The sequence below is a fragment of the Biomphalaria glabrata genome, chromosome 13 (assembly GCF_947242115.1).
Source record: "Biomphalaria glabrata chromosome 13, xgBioGlab47.1, whole genome shotgun sequence".
Lineage (NCBI taxonomy): Eukaryota > Metazoa > Mollusca > Gastropoda > Planorbidae > Biomphalaria > Biomphalaria glabrata.
In genome coordinates, this window is record NC_074723.1 from 1,604,185 (window position 1) to 1,627,981 (window position 23,797).

The 23,797-nt window shown below is 38.4% G+C and overlaps 1 protein-coding gene across 3 annotated transcripts in view; it reads right to left on the reverse strand.

The window, feature by feature from the left end:
- The window catches only part of LOC106063594 (N-acetylated-alpha-linked acidic dipeptidase 2-like), a 158,840-nt gene that overhangs the window by 91,838 nt on the left and 43,205 nt on the right, over nt 1-23,797 (reverse strand). The window contains exon 2 of one of the 3 annotated variants that reach the window (XM_056008967.1): nt 12,516-12,879. The exons of the other annotated variants lie outside the window; for them this stretch is intronic. Within the exon in view, the coding sequence (XP_055864942.1) occupies nt 12,516-12,688 (173 nt within the window). The 5' untranslated portion in view covers nt 12,689-12,879. The remainder of the gene's footprint in view (nt 1-12,515; nt 12,880-23,797) is intronic. 3 annotated transcript variants of the gene reach the window in all.

The window sequence follows — 23,797 nt, forward strand, 5'->3', positions numbered from 1 at the left end:
ACTCTCCTATCAACAGCCGCACCCCTACACAGTCTTACATGAAACCCACCTGACCACCAGGATGGCTGCCTGGTCGTGCGGTTTGCGCGCTGGACTGTCGTTCAGATTTATCGATGGTCGAGGGTTCAAACCCTGCCCGCTCCCATCCCCCGTCGTCCTGCGGGAGGTTTGGACTAGGAAGTAAACTATCTTCAACTCTGAAGGAACATCCGAAACGTGTAAAAACACTGTACAAACAAAACACTTCACTCATTCCAATTAATACCAACAAAGGATGGCTGCCTGGTCGTGCGGTTTGTGCGCTGGACTGTCGTTCAGATTTATCGACGGTCGAGGGTTCAAACCCTGCCCGCTCCCATCCCCCGTCGTCCTGCGGGAGGTTTGGACTAGGAAGTAAACTATCTTCAACTCTGAAAGAACATCCGAAACATGTAAAAAACACTGTACAAACAAAACACTTCACTCATTCCAATTCATACCAACAAAGGATGGCTGCCTGGTCGTGCGGTTTGTGCGCTGGACTGTCGTTCAGATTTATCGACGGTCGAGGGTTCAAACCCTGCCCGCTCCCATCCCCCGTCGTCCTGCGGGAGGTTTGGACTAGGAAGTATACTATCTTCAACTCTGAAGGAACATCCGAAACAATGTAAAACATTTTACAAACATTTTTTTTTACAAGTTTGACCAATAGGTCGAGCGCCAGTACTGGTCACACACAAAACAAGCAGACTTATTACTAGCACAATAATTACTTTGATAGTAATTACATTCTCTTCTTCCATATAATGCAAATCATTAACTTTTAGTTTTTATTTCTTTGTTTTTATATGGCTCTACGCTCAGAGCCATGTATCTATTTTATTCTTATGTTACACGAACTTGATGGGGGGAAAAAACAAACTTAAAGGTTATTCCCTCTAGAGAACTCATCTCTCTTTTCAGATCAGATTTTCCTAAGCTAGCAGCCAGCTGATGCCCACCTCATGTCAACATTGATTACTGGCCAGCCTCCATCTGGTCCCTAGTCTGACAGGCACACATGGGTACAGCCCAGAACTCTGGTCTTGTAGATTCTCTAAACGTTCTGTCTAAGCTGTCAGTCAATTTATGAAAGTCCTCAGAAATATAACAAAGTTCTTAAATGTGTGTTGTATTGTTTCTATTGGAAAATAAAATCTCAAATGATTCAATTTTTTTTCTTTAAATATAGACTTTTTTTAAAACGAAGATTGTAAAAGTGATGTGCATCACCAGCTAACCGCAGAGAAGCACTAACGAAGAAACTCCTCTATATTCAGCAACTAACAGTAACTTATTCATAAACTGCAAACCTTTATATAGATCCCAATGCAAACCTTTATATAGATCCCAAGTCAACATGTTCCTTACATATCACATATTAAAACAGAAACAACGAGAAGTTCTAGCAAAGTCTGCTATCCCTAACCCAGTTCTAGCAAAGTCTGCTATCCCTAACCCAGTTCGAGCAAAGTCTGCTATCCCTAACCCAGTTCTAGCAAAGTCTGCTATCCCTAACCCTAACTCATCAGTCTGCCAAGAGGAGTACCCAACAGATCACTAAGGCCAGACAGTATGCACACATCTGCATGTCTCTCATCAATACTGTTACAAAGATTATCACGACATCTAATAACAAAGTATATTAACAAAGTATATTAACAAAGTATATAACAGGTATATTAACAAAGTGTATAACATGTATATTAACAAAGTATATAACAGGTATATTAACAAAGTATATAACAAGTATATTAACAAAGTATATAACAAGTATATTAACAAAGTATATAACAAGTATATTAACAAAGTATATAACAAGTATATTAACAAAGTATATAACAAGTATATTAACAAAGTATATAACAAGTATATTAACAAAGTATATAACAAGTATATTAACAAAGTATATAACAAGTATATTAACAAAGTATATAACAAGTATATTAACAAAGTATATAACAAGTATATTAACAAAGTATATAACAAGTATATTAACAAAGTATATAACAAGTATATTAACAAAGTATATAACAAGTATATTAACAAAGTATATAACAAGTATATTAACAAAGTATATAACAAGTATATTAACAAAGTATATAACAAGTATATTAACAAAGTATATTAATCTAGAAATGTTGATGAACTCGACGCTCCTATATGCAAGCAAAAAAAAATAATTATCTTTTGCGTGTTTACTTGTCCGGGCGTTTTGTAAAATATTTTAATTATTTGCAAAACATGAAGCGCATTCAATGGTTCCGATCAATTTTTATGGCATATAATTTCACGTTATGTACGCGTCAATGTCAGGGTTTGAATAATAAACTTCCTTATGTATTCCTTGGTGTATTTAGAGAACATCGAGTGGTTGCGCAGCAAAGGCCGTAGTAGACTATTGTTTACAAGTTAGCTTAAAGGCAAGACAATATTTGGAATTCGGAAGTTTCGATTAGTGCTAAAAATAGTTTAGAGTTTAGATGGTTCTAGCAAGGGTAACAACGTAGATTGGGGTGAGCATTGACTGTTTCGTGGCCTCAGTCGCCCTCAGTGACTGCTGTAAATGTACTGAAATGAAAGTGTATTGTTTATTTATGAAGTGTGTTCATCAATATGGTGATTCCAAGTTCTAGAATAAATGCTTTGTATTTATTCTAAAAGTATCTCTGCTTGAGTTCACACTTTAAATTAGTATCTCCGACATTACGTTGGTGTTTGATCAGATATTGTTTTGACTATTGGTCGCTAGAACATGCTTACAACACTGCCTCGACCTCATTATCCCAACGATGCATATGACATCATTGTAAACGGACCTAATTGACTGAGTAAACATCAATGATATCTGCATCGGTTGACAGAAAGTTTAGTACATATATATATTTGCAGTGTACATAAATATACTTAAGCAGTTGGTAAATCAGGAGGAAAAAAAAATCGCGAGACATAAATGCTAATTGTAGCAGTACGCTAGGTTCAAAGTTCATCGTGAGAATAGTTCTTAGGAAGGAACTCTTGAAATTAATCCGTCCTTATAACAAGCAAAATACAACAACAAAAAAAAATCCTTTTTAAAAAAAAAACAACAAAGCTTATATTAAGTGTAGTTGTATCAATTAGTTTGGATCAGTCTTGTAATTAACTTTGTCATAGATCTAGACTAACAACAATAAATCTGTGCGATTAGAGATATTTTAACTAATTTTTGTTTTGTTTAGCGCTATTTCATGCTTTAAGCTTTCTCGATATGCTATGATCATATCACCTGTCTGGACCAGTTAGTTTTTTTTCTTATTTACAAACGTTTCTTTCTACACAGAATAAAGGGGACTAATTCATCTTATACCACCTTATCAGTCAAGTAAAATTTCTTTCCGTTGTTCGAGATAACCAAAGAAACAATTAATTACCAATTGTTAATTGACTAATTGTTTTTTTTTAAATTGATTCTTGTGTTGTCAAGTAAAAGAAATAATTGTGCAAAATTTCAGCTTGATCCGAGATTGGGTTGTGGGAGAAATAACGTGTACACACTTTTTACCAGCCAAACAGACGGAAAGAGTGAGTTAACATTTCAATAAGTTTAGTAGTGTGTAAGTGGCTGTTATAAAATAAAAGTTTAAAAAAAAATATATTATTTGTACGTGTTATAAGTTTCCTACGTAAGTATGAACAACAAAAATATATGTCAAAAATGTCCGTTATTCTATAGCTTTCTAATTAATTCTATAATGGCTGGCTGCAATGGCTGGCTGTATTAATTATTTCATGGCGTCTCCATTAAATAGAAAAAAAAATGTGCAGCTGAAAATACTTTACGTAATGTAAATACAAACAGTGTAAAGTTATCTCCCTTCGTATCCTTCAAGCTTGATGTTGAAATAAATCGCAGTGGAAGTCGCGGTTCAATTTACTGACGTATCGGACTCTTACTCGACTAAGATGTAGGCCAATTAGGAATCCTCAGGTCTGGAAGTCGTAAAGTGAAATTTCTGATTAGCCACAGCGGTGCCTCGAGTGACTCGTGACGTCATTAGACTTCTGATGTAAAGGTCAAGGCAAATTTAAACTGGGCGGTTTTATTGGTTCGTATCACTGATAAAAAAATGTTTTTTTGTTGTTGTTTTTTTAAATTTCAAAAACGAAGTTTAAATTGAATGGCATATATTATCTGTAATCTCAGTCTCAATAGTTCTTCTATAACAGGGGTTCTCAACCTGTGGATCGCGCCCCCCTTGGGGGGGGGGGTCGATTGACAATTTGCCAGGGGTCGCCTAAGACCATCGAAAATATGGATCGCATTTTGTCTATTCTTCTATTGCTGTGTGTGTGTAAGGGGGTCGAGGCAGAGTGGGGGATTCTAAAAGGGGTCACCGACTTTAAAAGGTTCAGAACCGCTGTTCTATAAGGTTACTTTAAATTACACACATTTCCTGTAATCTCTTATCGTATAAAATACAGACGTGACTTCAAAAAAGAAGATGATTACGTCCTACGCGTGTTCCTATGTCAATCTAGTCATGCATGTTATAACTAAAACTCTGCCAAGTTTTCCTGGCTGGCTCAGGCAACCCATTCCATGCTCTAATAGCGCTAAGGAAGAAGATGCATTTGTAAAACTTTGTCCTAGCAAATGGAACGAGGAATGTTTCTTTATCCTTGAGTCTTTCTAAGTATTTTATTGGGTTTTGTTTTTGTATTTAAGATTATGGTTAAGTGTTTTAATGTATAATTGCTACTTTCTTTTAAGTCTATCATTTTTTAAGACAAAATGGAGTGAACACTGTCAAAACCTTTACACCAATATTCATCAACGACTCTTCTATCTTAGAAAGCCAAGAAAAGACTTCTATCCTGAAGGCTTTCTAAATTTAGTGATTTTACTAAAGGTGTTACTCTAGTTCTATACGGTACTTTAATTAAATTACACAAATCTCCAGTAATCTCAGTCAATAGTTCTATACGGTAGTTAAGTTACTTGAAATTCATACTATAAAGATCAGAGAACATACAGTTTCACTTCACAATAATTCTTTGAAACTGGAAATAAAATTAAAATCAATTAATATCCTTACGACCTTGAATATATTTGTTTCGTGCGCAGCGTCGTGTGAGTGTGGAATGGTGCGCATGCGTGTTGATAGAGGACGAAAGGACAGATAGCAATAAGAGTACTGTGAACGAGGATCTTATTGATATTATTTTTCGTTGAACAGTTCTCCTAAGCTATGACTTGTAGTTCTGTGTTGGTGTAAGATTAAAGGAGTCTCATCTGCTCGTAACAATATTCATTTCATTCATGACAACAGATCTTGAAAATCTTAGTTCACCAAGAAAAGACACAAGAGTGAGCTAATGTAATGTGCGGCTGAGACCGCTTGGCCACCTATCACCGGGACTCCAGTTCGAAGCCGGACTCGAGCCGAGCTGTGTTTGTCGAGCGCCTGAAGGCAAGCAAGCAAACCATTTCTCAGATACCCCCTCTCCCCACTAAAGAGATTAGACCAGAGCGCACTGAACATGATAAAGCGCTAGAGGAAAGCAGTTTTAAAAAATTCGATTATTATCCCCAGGCTACAAATTCCAAAATACCAACAAGTGGGCAACAACCAAAAAAGTTGGGCAACAAACAAACAAGTTGGGCAACAATCAAGTAAATCGGCCACAGTAATCAATTTTTAAAGCGATTGATTTAGAAACAAAACATACAGTTACGTATATGGTACATAGTAGGTACACCTTCTTGGTGGGTTAATGGTTCTACTGTTGTGGTACACCATTTTAAGCTCAAGGGTTATGGTAAAGGTCAAGGTACAAAGATGTCCTAACGCTTGTGTCTACTTCGGAGAGTCCATTTGATAATCAATACTTTCAAGACGGATGTTTACAAGTGGTCACTCTCACTACTGGGCGTGTGCCTGAATAAAAGGCAGAACCGGTCACTAGACATGCCCCAGAAGAATACTATCAGGCTGCGGTCAAGATGTTTAGTTAGTACCTTAAGACTAACAGAAATGTTTTGGTCAGTAACTCAAGAATCGGTCAGAGATTGTTTTGTCAGTATCAAAAGATTATCCGTAAAGATGTATTCACTGGTAAAGCATTATTCATATCTCGGAGATTTAATATTTAAGTTTAAGAAGTATTGAATATATCAGAACTAATGCTAGTTCTGGAAATTAAAATACAATAGTATTCTTGGTATTTTATTAAATAATTGTAAGGGTTGATCGTTTATCAACATCTTTCATCAACATGTTTGTTGTAAAGTGTTTTACATGTTTCGGATGTTCCTTCAAAGTTGAAGATAATTACTTCCTAGTCCAAACCTCCCGCAGGACGACGGTGGATGGGAGCGGGAAGGGTTTGAACCCTGGACCATCGATAAATCTGAACGACAGTTCAGCGCGCAAACCGCACGACCAGGCAGCCATCCAACATAAAAGACTTTGTCATATAAACATCGAGAAAACACACACACACAAAACACTTTTTTTCTGGTGTGCACAAAAACAATAATGCACATTTGGAGAGAAACGTGAAAATATTTTAATTTAATTTCATTTTAATAGTAATGAAATTTATAGAGCGCTGTTAACAAACATAATGCAGGCTCCAGGCGCTGTGATAATATAAACACGAGAACTCAAATGACAAACAAATAACATTAAAATATACAACGGACAATGGAACATTCTCTCCCTTCTTTCTCTACCTTCTAAATAAATATTTTATAGAGACAGACAGACTAGACTAGACTAGATTTGGCTAAATTAGATAGATTAAAGTTTTCCACGCGTTTTCTTTTTATTTAAACTTCTTTGATTCAAAAGGATACCGACCACATTTTCAACTAAAATACACACATTAAAAAATTTATTTTTTGTCAAAGAAAATCATGGTGAAAATGAATGCGGAAGCCCTCATGCCCTGAAGTAGTCTATTATCAGGTCTAATTGTAGAGTTATTCATATTTGATGGGATGTCTTAGAACCGTCGAGGGGCAAGATTTATTTATGTCTAGTGAACAAAACAATTTTTTAATTGGAAAAAAAGTTGAGAAGACAGTAGATGAAAACACTGTGGTGTGTACTGCAGTGACTAGACTCTTCTGTGACGTTTAATGTCTTTATAGTGTGCCATTTCCCCTTGCACGTGTGACCTAAGAGGCCAATCCTTGATACAGAACTGCGGTCGCAAGTTGGGCATCTGTTATCACCAGACGATGGAGCACTATATCAAGTAATGCCCATTTGGTTGAGATGTTAAACTTAATTATTAGAATAAAAATCTAAACTTATAAACGCCAAGTTTACTAAACACGTGTTTGAAAGTGATGGGAATTTTAGATGCAGACATCTATTCTAACTTTAATCAGTGTGTGTGAGTGTGTGTGTGTGTGTGACAGATAGAGAGAGTAGAAAACCATCTAAGTATACAACTGATTCAACTGAAGCTGACTTCTTTTACTAGTCAGACTTATCTAGGTCAAATAATTATTGAAGTCACCGATAGAAAGTGCTATGCTTAGTTGCATTTAGTCTCACTGCTGTACATGTCAGTTCTATTAGAGAGAACTTCAGCAGGAAAAAAAAACACATTGATTGCATGGCAGATTTAAGGTGGGATATCAAAACCTCCTGACATCAACCTATAAGCAGAACCCCAAAAAAGGCTTTTAATAATAATGGACCTCATTCACCAATCGTAAACAAACAACATTTAGTCACGTGATCTTATTGAGAAAACAACCAAAAAAAACTGTCACGTGACAACCATCATGAATTAAACATGAGATCGTAAATTATATAGAAGAGATAGAGCACCACGTGCTAAATGTTGTTTGTTTACGGTTGGTGAATGAGGTCCATTACATGTCAAGTTAAGTTCTATGTCCGTTATTCAGACAGACTGTATCTAACCTTGAACTCTTGACCTAATTTAATATTCAAGTGTTTACATTTGCAGTCATGTGGAACTGAGCCAAATGCTGGTTTCGTAACACATGTGTATTTTTAAAAAATATATTTTGATTACATGTTTAAGCATGTGTCAAGGTCAACTGCACATTTATTCTTTTAAACTGGTTTTACATTCTAAATGACCAGCGACACAAGACCTTGACCAAATATGTTGGAGAGCAAAAACATATCTCAAAGGGTATTCAAAGAATCGGTCATAATCAACGTAGTGCTAGAAGGACATGAGGACAAATATAGAAGCACTAAGCACTTACATATAAAAATATAGAGGACAAGTTGCCAAGAACCCAAACAATGGACCTCATTCACCAATCGTAAACAAACAACATTTAGTCACGTGATCTTATTGATAAAACAATGGAAAAAAACTGTCACGTGACAGCCATCATGAATTAAACATGAGATCGTAAATTATATAGAAGAGATAAGGCACCACGTGGCTAAATGTTGTTTGTTTACGGTTGGTGAATGAGGTCCATTTCCCATTAAAAATCTACTATTACGGCTTAAGGTTAGGTAAAGGAGGTCCAATACAAAGTGACATCTCAGACCACTTTGGTACAAACACACATCCATTTTGCAGATCCATAGCAAAAATACTCCCAGGCAATGAATCTCTAATACATTATACACTCAAACACATGTACGCAACACTTATAAACAATTTTACAACAAATATTATTTAATAGGATTGAATGGGGTTGAGAAGTATAATAGATGTAAGTGACACTTTCATAAATCTACTCACTATATACAACACACACACAACACACCAACAGCTTGAGAAAAATAACGTACAGAATGCTCTTCGGGATGACCCCTGTCAGAAGTAAGACGGGAAAGGTACACACATGTGTTTTATGCACACATACAATGGTAACAAAGAAAACCTTTTGTATTTCAAATGTAAAATATTTCAGAATGTTTCAAGCACAATGAAAGACCTATTGGAGGCAAACTTTAATACCAATGTTACAATTAATAGTCGTATGTCTTATATGGCTGCCTGGTCGTGCGGTTTGCGCGCTGGACTGTCGTTTGGATTTATCGATGGTCGAGGGTTCAAATCCTGCCCGTTCCCATCCCCCGTCGTCCTGCGGGAGGTTTGGACTAGGAAGTAAATTATCTTCAACTCTGAAGGAACATCCGAAACATGTAAAATGTTATATAAAACACATAAAATATACAAAATTACAATGAAGATGTTTCATAACTGTAACCTAATAATAGTGTCTTAATACAGAAGTCTATTGCGGCACAGTAGAATTAAATTTGTTAATAGTAATATACATTCAAATCATAATTTAGATTTAATATTTAGAAAGATAATTGAACATTGACAACTACACTGGTTAGATAGAATTTGTATTCATAGTTTAATTCAATGTAATTGATAGATTTTCTAGCTCTCGGCATTATCTACCAAAACGTTAAACTGGCTCAAATAATCTTTAAGGTTACTATGCCATTCCAAATTGTTATTAGGTCATGTAGTCGAAGTGTTTGTGTGTGTGAGAGTGTGTATGTAAAAGACAGGGGAGGGGTGCGCGATGCAAAACTCAAAATGAAACTTTTGTTGTTTCGTATTTGTGGACTAGTCCATTTTTAAAGGGAAATCAACACACTTAGAAAAAAAAAACATATTTGTGGACTATTCCATTTTTTAAAGGGAAATCAACACACGAACTTGCGTCTGTAGATTTATTTCTCCCTTGTGGTTACGTCCTTTTAGATCACGTGACTGGAGAGCAAGTCAACAAGAGTGTACGGCTGTCTCCTATACACTTAAAGAGCACGGCAATCCGTTGGTAACGCAACAAAAAGAAGGTGACAATGTGTATATCGACCACATAGTAGGAACAACTATAGACACAAACCAGAATGACTGTGCAGAAGGAACATAAACTCCAATTGTACTATAAAGCCCAGTTCAGAAATATAAAATATAATTATCATACAGCACCTGTGCCTGAAGTCTGAGGAGATAAAAAATACAAAGATTTCAACTGAAATAATTTGTTTCAATCCCGATGTGAACATGTAAAGTGATAAAGTTTGATTACACATGAAATAGAGTGCTGCACCGAAAAGTTTTCTAGTCCTTTAAGTCAAATGTGACAGAACCCTGTGTCGACTTGATAACATTGGGAGGAAATTCTGTAAGTTGTTACAGGGAACAAATTGTTGCAAATGACAAGACTATACTGATCCAACTCCTTCCTAGCTACCATGTGTTTGTCTATCTTCTCTTATAAATTAATCAAATTCTGCCTAGTCATTGGTTCTCCTGACTGACTCGGGCAACTCATTCCATGCTCTAATAGCACTAGGGAAGAAGGAGCATTTGTACAAATTAGTCCTAGCGTATGGAAAGAGGAATGTGCCTTTCTCTTTGAGTCTTTCTGAGTATTTTATTAGGTTTTGTTTTTGTATTTTTCATAAAGATTCTACGTAAGCCCACAAAGAGGTAAATGAAAAGACACATAAGCCCACATTTTTGTAATGTAACTGCTGATAAAATAAACCAAAAGCTCCCCTAGAAGGACTTTCTCTGGGGCAAGTTGGTACTAGGGGAAATAATCAAGTATTTACCAATATACATTGCTTGCTGTAATCATCGCCCCTCCAGCCTACTCTGATACCCACATTTCACTAGTTGATCTTTCTGTTATTATCTAGTACGACTGCTAAAGCATATCTATACTATGAGATACAAGCTTTTTCTAGAAAGCTTAATGAAATGTGCCTGTTTTGCTTAACAAATATTGGAAAGGTACAATTGTATTGATGTAGAGAATCAGTGTATGGGGAGGTTTAACGGAACCCGGTATGCTATTCAGCCTCAACGTGGCACTCGGGTGGAAGCGATCATTTGAGGAAGTGGTGAGGCTAAATTAATAGCAAAACAAAACTCCTGTTGGAAAATGGCGGAGGTTCGCGGTGTACTCGGCCTTCGGCCATGCATTCTAGTCCATGCGCCCGGAATGCCGCATGTATCCGAAATGGCAATGCTTTACATAGGCATTGACTTGGATCTCTTCCAGACAGAACGGTTGTTCAGGCAGGCTTAAAAGCCTAGAGCTCGAAGAGCATTTGGCTCAGCTCTTTAAACAATTAAATGAAAGATGTGGAATAAATCTACAATTACAGTTGGCTCTGATTTAAAGTGGAAACTTTCTGTATTGAAACTGGTGTATCTTCTTATGAATGTCTGACACTCTGTTATAAAAAAAAAAGAAAAAGATGATAATAAGGTTGATTTCTTTAATCTGAATAAGACGTCTAATTCACACATTCCTTCTAAAAAGCGTGTATGTTCTAATGATCTAGTAGACTGTAGTACAGATATGCGCTTCGAACTGACGACCCGATAGTCCTGAGTTCGAATCCTGCTCGACGTCATCCCCTGTCATCCTGCACGAGATGTTGGCTATGACGTAATAAACTTTATTTCTGGAGGAAAGTCAAAAACTTCTAATAGAAACGAAACAAACAGAAAAAGTTTTCAGACTACAAGGAGATTCACCCTTGAAGTTATGGTCCATGTGTAGTCCAGTGGTCAAAAAGGTCAGCTGTAGTGTGTAGGGTGTTGGGGGGGGGGGGTAACGAAGACGAGGGTGTAGGAGATCTAGAGGAGAGATACGGTTGAGGGGGGGGGGGGCTTCTGGTGAGAGATTTTGTATTTGAATAAAGGATTTCAACGAAGATAATAAAAAAGTATATATTGTGTAGATTAGTGTAGATGTTTGATAAGCCTGACATACAGGAGCAATAATGATGGTCATCCAGACTAAAATGAAAACTATCTCAAGAGCGAATGGACCTAATTCACCAATCGTAAACAAACAACATTAAGCCACGTGGTTCTCTCTTCTATACAAATAACGTAGTCCATAAAGGCTGTCACGTACGTGATATGTGTTTTTTCATTGTTTTATCAATATTATCACGTGGCTAAATGTTGTTTGTTTTCGATTGGTGAATGAGGTCCATTAAACAACCAGCCAGCCCCCAGAGGTTCCGTACTTACTGTATCTAAACAAAAATACAACAGAAAGACGCCCTACTCGTCATGCATCTAGTCATGCATTGTTAACTAACAAATGACTTAAATTCTGCCAAGTCACTGGTTTTCCTAGCATGCTCTAATAGCAGAATGTGCCTTTATCTTTGTATCTAAACAATCAGACAACAGAAAGACCTATCAGGCCCTACACATATTGTAACTACACTAGCAGATAAGTAGGGCATATTTGCTCACAAACAAAATTACTTTGAGTCAAGTAGAGCAGTGCTGACCACATACAACAAGACCTACCTGTCCGAGTCAAGTAGAGGAGTGCTGACCACAGAAAACAAGACCTACCTGTCCGAGTCAAGTAGCGCAGTGCTGACCACAGACAACAAGACCTACCTGTCCGAGTGTCAAGTAGTGCAGTGCTGACCACAGACAACAAGACCTACCTGTCCGAGTCAAGTAGCGCAGTGCTGACCACAGACAACAAGACCTACCTGTCCGAGTCAAGTAGAGGAGTGCTGACCACAGACAAACTTGTGCAGGAGCTACTGAAATCTACAGCGGCGGACTGCAGTGACGCTGTCGGTGTCGGGCTGGAGGCCAAGGAAGCAGGTGTAGATTTCAGCTCCCAGTCGGAACACCGCTCCATGCTATTTGCAGGCATCATTCCATGACGCGATGCTGGCCCAAGGCATTACAATACACACGCAACATACCAGCCCAAGTGGCATAATGTCTGCAAGGAATGACACGTGCTGACATTATCCAAAAGTCAGTGAACACCCAGTAACACAAGTCTCTGTGTTGTATAAGAATATTAATTGATATGTTGTTTTTGTTGAATAAATTCCTCTTGAACTAACACGCACAAAAAAAAAAGAAAGTCAAAGGTTATCTTCAATGATTATCTTCTATGTTCGTTTTGTTTCTTGTATTATTTTTAATCATAGTGATTAAAGTATACAAATATATGGTTAGAACAAAAGTGTACAAACATAGACATAAATAAATATAAATATAGAATGGCCGATTAAAGAGTTGTATGAAACGAAAATTTGTGAATTGCAATTTTGTGTACTTTATTATACAGCATTTATGAGCAGTATAAAAGTTAAGTATTCATGTCTATTTCAGCCACACACCTATATATATTGTAAATAAGGAGGCAGTGTAGTTTTGTTTAATCTCTAAGAATAAAGATCATGCAATTTTTCATAATTCAGAAATCCGACAACAATAGATATACATGTTTTCAAGTGACATGAAGTTACTTCCTTCGGCCAGTCTATATCTATTTATGTCTATGTGTACAAAATAATACATCTCTCTCTCTCTCTCACTCACACACACACACAAAGTACGCACACAACGGCTGCTCGATAGTTTATTCTCATATAATAAAAAGAGGTACATTAGTCTGACAACGCTGAAAACATGAACATTTATTATCACCATGTTAAGCTTACTAATAATTCTCCCTTTATTCAGTAGAGGGAGGGGAGAAATACTAATTGTTATAGCGCATAAGTCAATGAGAACAACATCTAGATCTAGGGTCTTGTTGACTTTCTGATGCTTAGAACTCGGAATTACGTATTTTTCACTTACATCTAGGGAGAAAATGGCGTCAGCAAGAACCAACAACTCCTGGCTCAAGTTTTACATGAATTCTGTCAAAAGAGTTGTCTGCTCTTCGGTCAAGTGGTACTAATCTGTCCTTACGGTGTGGAGAAAATCCTGACCCATTATGAGCCCATGACGGTACTGGACTCGGCGGCCCATTGTCCACATCATGTGCATGAATGAGCTCCCCAGTCAAGAAATGGTGGTCAAACTGGGCGGCTGTCTTGACCTTCTCACTAAGACAAACGATGATCCAGGAGATACAAGCACTAACTTTCGATGTCCTACTAAGAAGTGGCAACTTTAGGCCACTCTCCAGGGGCGTAGTTCGTAGAAGCACATATTCTCCAGGGGCGTACTTCTTAGAGGCACACATTCGGAAACGAATTTAGACGATGTAACACAGTGAAATGGCAACCTTACAAGAAATGCAATTTCCTATATTCCCTGCAGCGAGTTGAGAAAATAATTCAAGATGGGGGTCTACTGCTAAATTTGGTGACAAGTAAACAAAAAATATTTCTTGAGGTAACTCTAGTCTGCAATTATATAAGTTTTGACGCGAATTAGGGAACTTTCAAAACCCTTTGAAATTCTTTCAACTTACCTAAATTGTATCAATAAAGATGAATGAAGCGTGTAGACCAGCGGTTCTCAACCTTTTAAGCTCGGCGACCCCTTTTACAATCCCCCACTCCGCCGCGACCCCCCCCCCCCCACACACACATACTGCAATAGAAGAGTAAACAATTTTCAATGGTCTTAGGCGACCCCTGGCAAATCGTCAATCGACCCCCAAGGTGGTCGCGACCCACAGGTTGAGAACCCCTGGTGTAGACAGAACCGGCTTTAGGCATAAGCAAACTAGGCAGCCGACTAGGGCCAGGTCCAAAACAATTTAGAGAGAAAAAAAGCGAAACTTGGATGAGATCTCAATCATAGTAGAACACCGTGACTTTATAATTACTAGTCTAACTCGTGTCTCTGCCAATAAAATTCCGATATATGAATTTCAATTATTGATCAACTTAGATATTGACACTGGCAGGTTTTTAATAAATTGCCTAATTATATATTTTTTCACTGTTTCTCTTCTTTTTTTTTTTTTAACTTCATTTAAGACCACTAAATTATTCACTTCGCCTAGGGCCTCAACTTATCCAAGGCCGGCCTTGTGTAGTATTTTACGATGCGAGATACATCTTATGTTAACGAAATTCAGTTTGCCAAACTCGCAAAATATCAATAGCATTCAGTACATTCAGGTTCTATAAATAGCCTTCCACTTAAAGTCGTAGTCTATCCACACAACGGGGAGGAAGAGCGACATTCCAGAATGCATGTAGGCGGCCTATCTATGTATTCACGTAGCCATGTATCTATGTCCTGTCTTGAGGCCACTGATGTCAGAGTAACTCATCTATTCAAAAATTAAATTCTGTTCTAGAGAGATCAACTCTTTCTCTCCTAATTAACGATATTAGAGTTGATTTGACCTCATTAAATTAAATTAATGGTTGGTTTTATAAACTTCAATTTGTGTTATATATAAAAAGAGCATACATTCACCTTTAATTCTATACCAAAAGTATCATTTTCTGGTAACAAACAAAAAAATGTGATTGAAGATTAATCATAACAGGGTAAAATGTAAAAATGTGAAAAAGGAACAATTCTTTCTGAACGTGGAAAAATAAGTGCGGAGATAAAGAGTTAATACGCGTACAGCTTAAAATTTACAAGGCAACATTGTACGTTGCTGCGTTCTGTCAAATATATTTTTTTTTTAATGTATTTCATTATGACAAAAAATAACAGGGAACAGATTACGTTGGAGGCAGGTCACCTCGAAAGAATGCCAGAGAACAGAGGAGCTAAGATTGTTCAACGGTAAAACCTAAAAGGGCAGGCGCTCCAAAGGCTGACCGCGTGTACAGTGGCTTGATGACGTAGAGGCAGATCTAAAAGTCCAGACATGGAGACATAAATGATGTTAAAGCCCAGGATAGATCAGAATGGAGAGATACGCTAAAGCAGGCCAGGGCCCTCCATGGGCTATAGCGCACTGGGATGGATGGATTTCATTATATTATGGACTAGCCGGATACGACCCATGGTCTGCGGGCCTTAGTTATGGGTATTACTGATCTACTGGATTGGATTTAGATCTATATCAAACTTGGAGAATGTTCCCTTCACATTTTTTTTAAATTGAGCCACAAAAACAAAAGTAGAGTATGAAAATGGGTTAACCCCCTTCAGCCGACATATTGATATCCAATATAAATGTATCTGATAACGGGTTTACCCGATTTTTTAAAAAGTTTCGTTATTTAACTCTTTCTCTCCTAACTGGCGATACCAGCGTTGATTCCACCAGAACGTGGTAAATAATTACGGAGAGAAAGACTTAATAGAGATACAATTAGGTACTTTTTGTCAATTGGAGGGACTTACAAACATACACTACGGTTTCCGCCATGACCTTAGGAACTTTTATGCCAAGTTTTATCAAGATTGGTCAAACTGTTTTGAATTGTATTCGGGACATACATACATACATACACACATACATGCGCCTTACTTTCTGCTTTATATTGAAGGGACCTCTCAGCATTCCCACGAACTTAGGACCAGTCTGCGGTCCAAAAAAAATAGTGCCTGCTCCAGGTTAAAAGCAATGTTTATATTCTTCTACTAAAAAACATCTAGTTCACTAACATCATGCGCTTTCAAATCAACTAAGAGTCCATAGTTTAGATTAAATCCTCCTGATAGAAAATGCAATTATTTCCCTGTTTCAGTCCCGAGTGTAATTATTTCCCCTGGTGTACCATCCATCCAACGAAATCAAATCGTACAGAGAGGGAGAAACTAGCGGACAATAAAATATGATGACCAGTAGCGTCCAGAAAATCCAATCTAATCATTTCAGCCACAGAACTTAAGAGCTCTCGTGTTTCATGTGTTGGGTCAATCTGAAAAGTGCTATGGCTTGCCCAGCTGAGAACCTATATTCCGGCCTATAAGTAGATCTAGATATCACCGTAGGATTGGTGTCCATCTGTACATATCAATAATAACAAGAAGTTTTAAAAAGTGGAAATGGAAACATTTAGAAAAACAATGTTGCTTTTTTTTTTAAATAATAATATGGAGCAGAGAACAAAATCTAGAACTAAAAAGACATAACAAGGGAAAAAAGAAATAGATCGGCATTCATCATATATAGAGTTTTATGAAACGATTATCTTATCTTATCTTATATAATACAGACGTTACTTCTAAAAAGAAGATGATTACGTCCTACGCGTCATGCATTCAGTCTTGCATGTTAACCAATGACTTAAATTCTGCCAAGTCACTGGTTTTCCTGGCTAGCTCAGGCAACCCATTCCATGCTCTAATAGCGCTAGGGAAGAAGGAGTATTTGTACAAATTTGTCCTAGTATATGGAGCGAGAAATGTGCCTTTATCTTTGTGTCTTTCAGAGTATTTCATTAGATTTTGAATCAATGATTTAAATTAAAAATCGACACTGAAACTTAGTTTTAAAAAATTATTTTTTTTTAAAGTTGCAAATTCGTAATAATTTTTTGACTGTATTAAAACTATGACTATATATATATAAATATAGCCTGTATCTCAGTCATATGAACCATTCATATGTGACACTTGATCATCTGTTCACTCATCCGAATAACAATAACAAAGGTCGTCACTACATTTCACACAGTACCAATACTGGTAAAAAAAAGCACATTGACTATCACACTCTTAGTACAGTAATGTTAACCAGTTATTCAAGTGTTCTACCTCTGAGGTATCAACCATTCATTGAACTGTTTTGCTTGCAACTTCCCTCCTCCCCCCCCCCCCGGGGTCACTACCTACGATTCTTCAAAAACTGAGTTTCTTATTGAGATCCTCTGATCTCCTTGTTCTAGAAACCTGTTGTCAAGTTTACGCACTGCCAAGCAGTGACACGTGCTTCAATGTCACTTCGAATGACCTGCTACCATTTCTCTTAAGGTCCAGTCACACTGCCATGTTATTGCTAGAAAGATGAATTGAAATGATAAGTAGCAAGGTCTAGGTTTTATATATTTTTATTTGTTTCGTTGCTATTACTGCGTTTGGTGAATAACTTTTTTAAATATGTTAATGTTATGTCTGGTGTTGAATATTTCTATTTGTGTGTGTGTTTAAGACTAAGACTATGACTGCTTTATTGATCCTTACGGAAATTTGTTGTGATTACAAGGACTCGTTTCTCATATAAAGACAACACAACAGAAAAATACACATAAATACAACAGACAACATAAAGAGTTCATTCAGCGACTACACACAGGTATCTTGGTTTAGGTTTACTATTGGATTCTTTGTAGTGTGTTGGAAATAGATGCAGATCTAGTACATCTACTTCAACTTTCTATTAATATGAATGAATCGTGGTCTCACAACCAATCAGTGCATCACTAACGCCTGGTCGCTCGACACTCCCCCCTCCCCCCACACCTTTGTGTACCCATCTTGATCACGATACGGGACTACTGTGTGATACGGGGCTACAGGGTGATACGGGGCTACTCCGTGATACGAGGCTACTCGGTGGTACGGGGCTACTCGGTGATACGGGGCTACTCGGTGAGATGGGGCTACTCGGTGATACGGGGCTACTCGGTGATACGGGGCTACTCCGTGATACGAGGCTACTGGGTGGTACGGGGCTACTCGGTGAGATGGGGCTACTCGGTGAGATGGGGCTACTCGGTGATACGGGGCTACTCCGTGATACGAGGCTACTCGGTGGTACGGGGCTACTCGGTGATACGGGGCTACTCGGTGGTACGGGGCTACTGGGTGATACGGGGCTACTCGGTGAGATGGGGCTACTCGGTGAGATGGGGCTACTCGGTGATACGGGGCTACTCCGTGATACGAGGCTACTCGGTGGTACGGGGCTACTGGGTGATACGGGGCTACTCGGTGAGATGGGGCTACTCGGTGAGATGGGGCTACTCGGTGATACGGGGCTACTCCGTGATACGAGGCTACTCGGTGGTACGGGGCTACTCGGTGATACGGGGCTACTCGGTGAGATGGTGATACGGGGCTACTCCGTGATACGAGGCTACTGGGTGATACGGGCTACTGGGTGATACGGGGCTACTCGGTGAGATGGGGCTACTCGGTGATACGGGGCTACTCGGTGAGATGGGGCTACTCGGTGATACGGGGCTACTCCGTGATACGAGGCTACTGGGTGATACGGGCTACTGGGTGATACGGGGCTACTGGGTGATACGGGGATACTGCGTGATACGGGGCTACTCGGTGAGATGGGGCTACTCGGTGATACTTGGCTACTCGGTGAGATGGGGCTACTCGGTGATACTTGGCTACTCGGTGAGATGGGGCTACTCGGTGAGATGGGGCTACTCGGTGAGATGGGGCTACTCGGTGAGATGGGGCTACTCGGTGATACTTGGCTACTCGGTGAGATGGGGCTACTCGGTGATACTTGGCTACTCGGTGAGATGGGGCTACTCGGTGAGATGGGGCTACTCGGTGATACTTGGCTACTCGGTGAGATGGGGCTACTCGGTGAGATGGGGCTACTCGGTGAGATGGGGCTACTCGGTGATACTTGGCTACTCGGTGAGATGGGGCTACTCGGTGATACGGCGCTACTCCGTGATACGGGCTACTGGGTGATACGGGCTACTAGGTGATACGGGGCTACTCGGTGATACGGGGCTACTCGGTGATACGGGGCTACTCGATGAGATGGGGCTACTCTGTGTATCGGTAGACATTACGTGTGTTTCGGATGTTCCTTTATGATTTGAAATTGATTCAAACCTGGCCCAAACCTCCATTATGACGTCTAGGGGGGTGGCGGCGGACAGGGTTCGAATCAGGTTCTATCGAGACGACAGCCCAAAACGCTTACCACACAACCAGGCAGCAGTTTTATAGAGTTAAGCTTTTACGAGGGACATGATTTTTTAAAGAAAAGTTTTATTATTTGTGTGTGAGTTATTTCTGAAAGAAGGAGTACTTGAGAAACTAAAATTTAGGAAGCACTGATCTTCTGGTTGAACTGAAAATAAGAAAACTATTGCATTTTACAAAGTATGTAGAATATCTAATTACTGGAAACACTCTGACACCAAATAATTGTATTGACTCTTAGAAAGTCAAATTGATGCATAATCTTTTGCTCGGTGATTAGGGCACGCACATTCGCCCAGGCACATTATGAAAGCTTGTATGATCAACAAGCAGCAACAAAATAGTTATCCAAACGATAGTTCTAAAACGAGTTGTCAGGCGCAGGCTTGTAGTGTGAACGCACCTTAAATCTCCAAGATATTCCGTGACGTATGATTTGGGGCAGAGGCTGAGATTAAAATCGATTATATCAAACTGGATCATTTCCCGGCACACGGTCCTTGTCTTTGTCCAGTGATGGTCAAACAGTCCTTGTGATCGACCAGTCTAGTCTTATATCAAATGTCACGGAAGAAGATTTGTAGTTGCGTAAGTCTATACAAAAAATAAGACTTATATAGACAAATAAGACTTATATAGACAAATAAGACATATATATATATAGACAAATAAGACTTATATAGACAAATAAGACTTATATAGACAAATAAGACTTATATAGACAAATAAGACTTATAGACACAAATAAGACTTATATAGACAAATAAGACTTATAGAGACAAATAAGACTTATAGAGACAAATAAGACTTATAGAGACAGAGACGGATGTTTAAATTGGTGTGTGGGCTGCAACAAAATCATACGTTGATTTACTATGTGTAATAAATTAGAAAGTTTATTACACAAATACAAACATATCAATACTTTCTCTAACACATACTTACATGCATACACAAACAAATAAACACAAGAATACAAACACTTCCACACTTTAGCAAACGTCAGCCCAGCTGTGACCTAAATATTTTCCCGAGAAATAACGCCAATCAATCGGCTGTCTGCTGGGGGAGGTAGCTTTATGAATCAAAGTGCTGGAATCTATCTTTGTAAGAGTTACCCTGCTTCCGCGCTTTTCAGAAGCCATTGGATCAAAGATTCATATCTAAAAAGAGATCTACACTACCCCCCCACACACACACACATACAAAAGATAGGGTTGCTAACAGCTTAGGACAGAATATGTCTAAGATAAAGTCTATATTATTATTATAGCTTTTATATAGCGCTACTTTCATGCTTATAGCATGCTCAGAGCGCTTTTTGGTCCAATCTCATTTGTGGACCGGTGGGGGGGGGGGGGGGAGGGGGTATCTAGGAGTTGGTTTTCCGTGCTGCCTTTAGGCGCTCAGTAAACACAACTCTGCCCGAGTCGGATGTCGAACCTCGAGCCCCCTTCTAGGTAGCCAAGCCAAGCCAAGTTCAAACGCACTTGGCCTCTCGACCACACTTGCTGATATGGCTTTTAAAAGTTCAGTAAAAATTAATTCTAGTCTTCGTTCATACAATATATATATATATATATATATATATATATATATATATATATATATATATATATATATATATATGGGTTTAAGTTGAACTATTGGGTTACAAAATTTTATGACAATTTTGTTTTGTTTTTTAAAGCAGAAAGTCATAAAGAACGTGTGCCAAAGACATGTGCAATGTTTGACGGTGACACGGGACAATGACTAAACAAAGTGACACAGTCAAATGCAGCACTGACAGTGTGATACTTTTAAAAATACACTGACAGAGTGACACTGTCAAAAATACACGGACAGTGTGACACTGTCAAAAATACACGGACAGTGTGACACTTTCAAAAATACACGGACAGTGTGACACTGTCAAAAATACACGGACAGTGTGACACCTTCAAAAATACACGGACAGTGTGACACTGTCAAAAATACACGGACAGTGTGACACTGTCAAAAATACACGGACAGTGTGACACTGTCAAAAATACACGGACAGTGTGACACTTTCAAAAATACACGGACAGTGTGACACTGTCAAAAATACACTGACAGAGTGACACTGTCCAAACTAGACGGGCGAAGAGAATGAATCTGAAAAGAAAATGTAAAAATCTCATTTGAACAAATCACGACGGACATAAGTGTAAAAAGAAAAATAAAGTAGAAAATTAAAGAAGAAAAAAAAACAACACCTTCAGATACATTCACTAATAAGCCTTCAACATGAACAACTTGGGAGGGGGGGGGCGAGATAGAAAGATAAAGAAAGGAGGAAAGGAAATAGAAATTTGTGAAAAAAGTTGAAATAAGAAACAAAACGGGAATGATAACATTTTTAATGTTGATAAAACAAATATGTGACAACACTATTTGAACGCAAACAAAACTTTTTTTTTAAATAGGCGCGCACACACACGCAAAAAACAAACATTAGAGTAAAAAAAATTGAACGAAACCAGACGAGATTAAGAAACAAAACAAATACTGTGCCGAGGAAACACACACACACACACACAAAGAGAGAGAACTTCAGTTCGCCAAACATCTTTGTTCAAGTAATCTCCCCCTTCGTTTCTAACTGGTTAATGACATTAAGCAACGAAGCATTTATTTGACGACCAGGACTTAGCACAGAGAAATGGTGGCGCGAGAGATGAAAAAAGGGGGGGGGGGCGGGCGTCTACGGCGCCCTCTAAATGTCACGCACAATCCAACAACCTGGCTGAGATGAGGACATTACATTCAAGACAAATGAAGCAATTTGCCGGCAAAGTGGTTTGGTCCAACAGTAAAGTGGCAACACCGCCAGAGATGAATGATGTTATTATGATGGGGGAGACTATATTTAAAAAGTTCATCAGCTTTTTTTTCCAGATCGTGTTATCATGAGGCTAAGATGATCGTAATATGGCCGATACGACATCAAAACATATGCACTTTGGTTTGTGTTTCTATGGTGACAGTGGGAAGAGGCTAGCGATTGGCTGTGAATGATGCAAGATACACGGAAATGTCGTCAGCGGTCTTAGGTAGGGGAGACGACTCCAGAACGCGAGACTGAAAAGACGTGCTATTGTAGTGAGTCAGTGGGCGTTGTTTAAAATACATTTTATATCATTTCCTAAATCCTACCACATTGATTTTATTGAATCTAGTAAGAATGCCAGTCAATCAACAAGTGCTGAAGGCAAACAGGATAGAGTTCTAGAGGAAAACCAACATTGCTGGAGTGTAGATCGTGCGTCTGAATGATTCTAACAAACTGGTCAATGTAAAGCTAGCCTAAGCTACGTGTAGTTGGTCATGACCCCTCAACTCAAGAAAACCTTAAGAAACTGGAACAGACACAGCATAGAGCAGTGAGATTCATAACAAACGAATATTCACATTGGACTAGAGTAACACCTTTAGTAAAATCACTAAATTTAGAAAGCCTTCAGGACAGAAGACTCAAAAGTAAAGTAGAAATTATACATAAAACACTGAACCATAATCTTCAAGTACAAAAACAAAATTTAATAAAATACTCTGAAAGACACAAAGATAAAGGCACATTCCTCGTCCCATATGCCAGAACAAACTCGTACAAATACTCCTTCTTCCCTAGTGCTATTAGGGCATGGAATGGGTTGCCTAATCTAGCCAGGAAAACCAGTGACTTGGCAGAATTTAAGTCATTGGTTAATATGCATGACTAAATGCATGACGCGTAGGACGTAATCATCTTTTTTTTGAAGTAACGTCTGTATTATATAAGAAGACAAAGCAACCAAGCGATAGTGTTTGTTGTGTGTTGAGTGGTCAGGCGAGAGAATACACACTGCCATGGTCAGTCATGCATGAAGATCTAGTCAATAGATTAAATTAATAGGTGTGTGTTACGTCACATAGAACCCCCCCCCCCTTTTGGATGCGCAGAAAAATTACGTCAGAAAAACACCAATTACTAGGTTATTATTACTATAAATTAAAACATATTATTCCAAAAATTGTCATAACCATCGGGGTTTCCTTTTAACCTAGTTGGTACAGTTCGCTAGTAAGAAGAACATACTGACAATTGATTGGAGATTGATAATCGTGTCAATATTTAATGATTTTACTGATGTATATTAGTATACATGATTTGTGATTGGAAGTATAC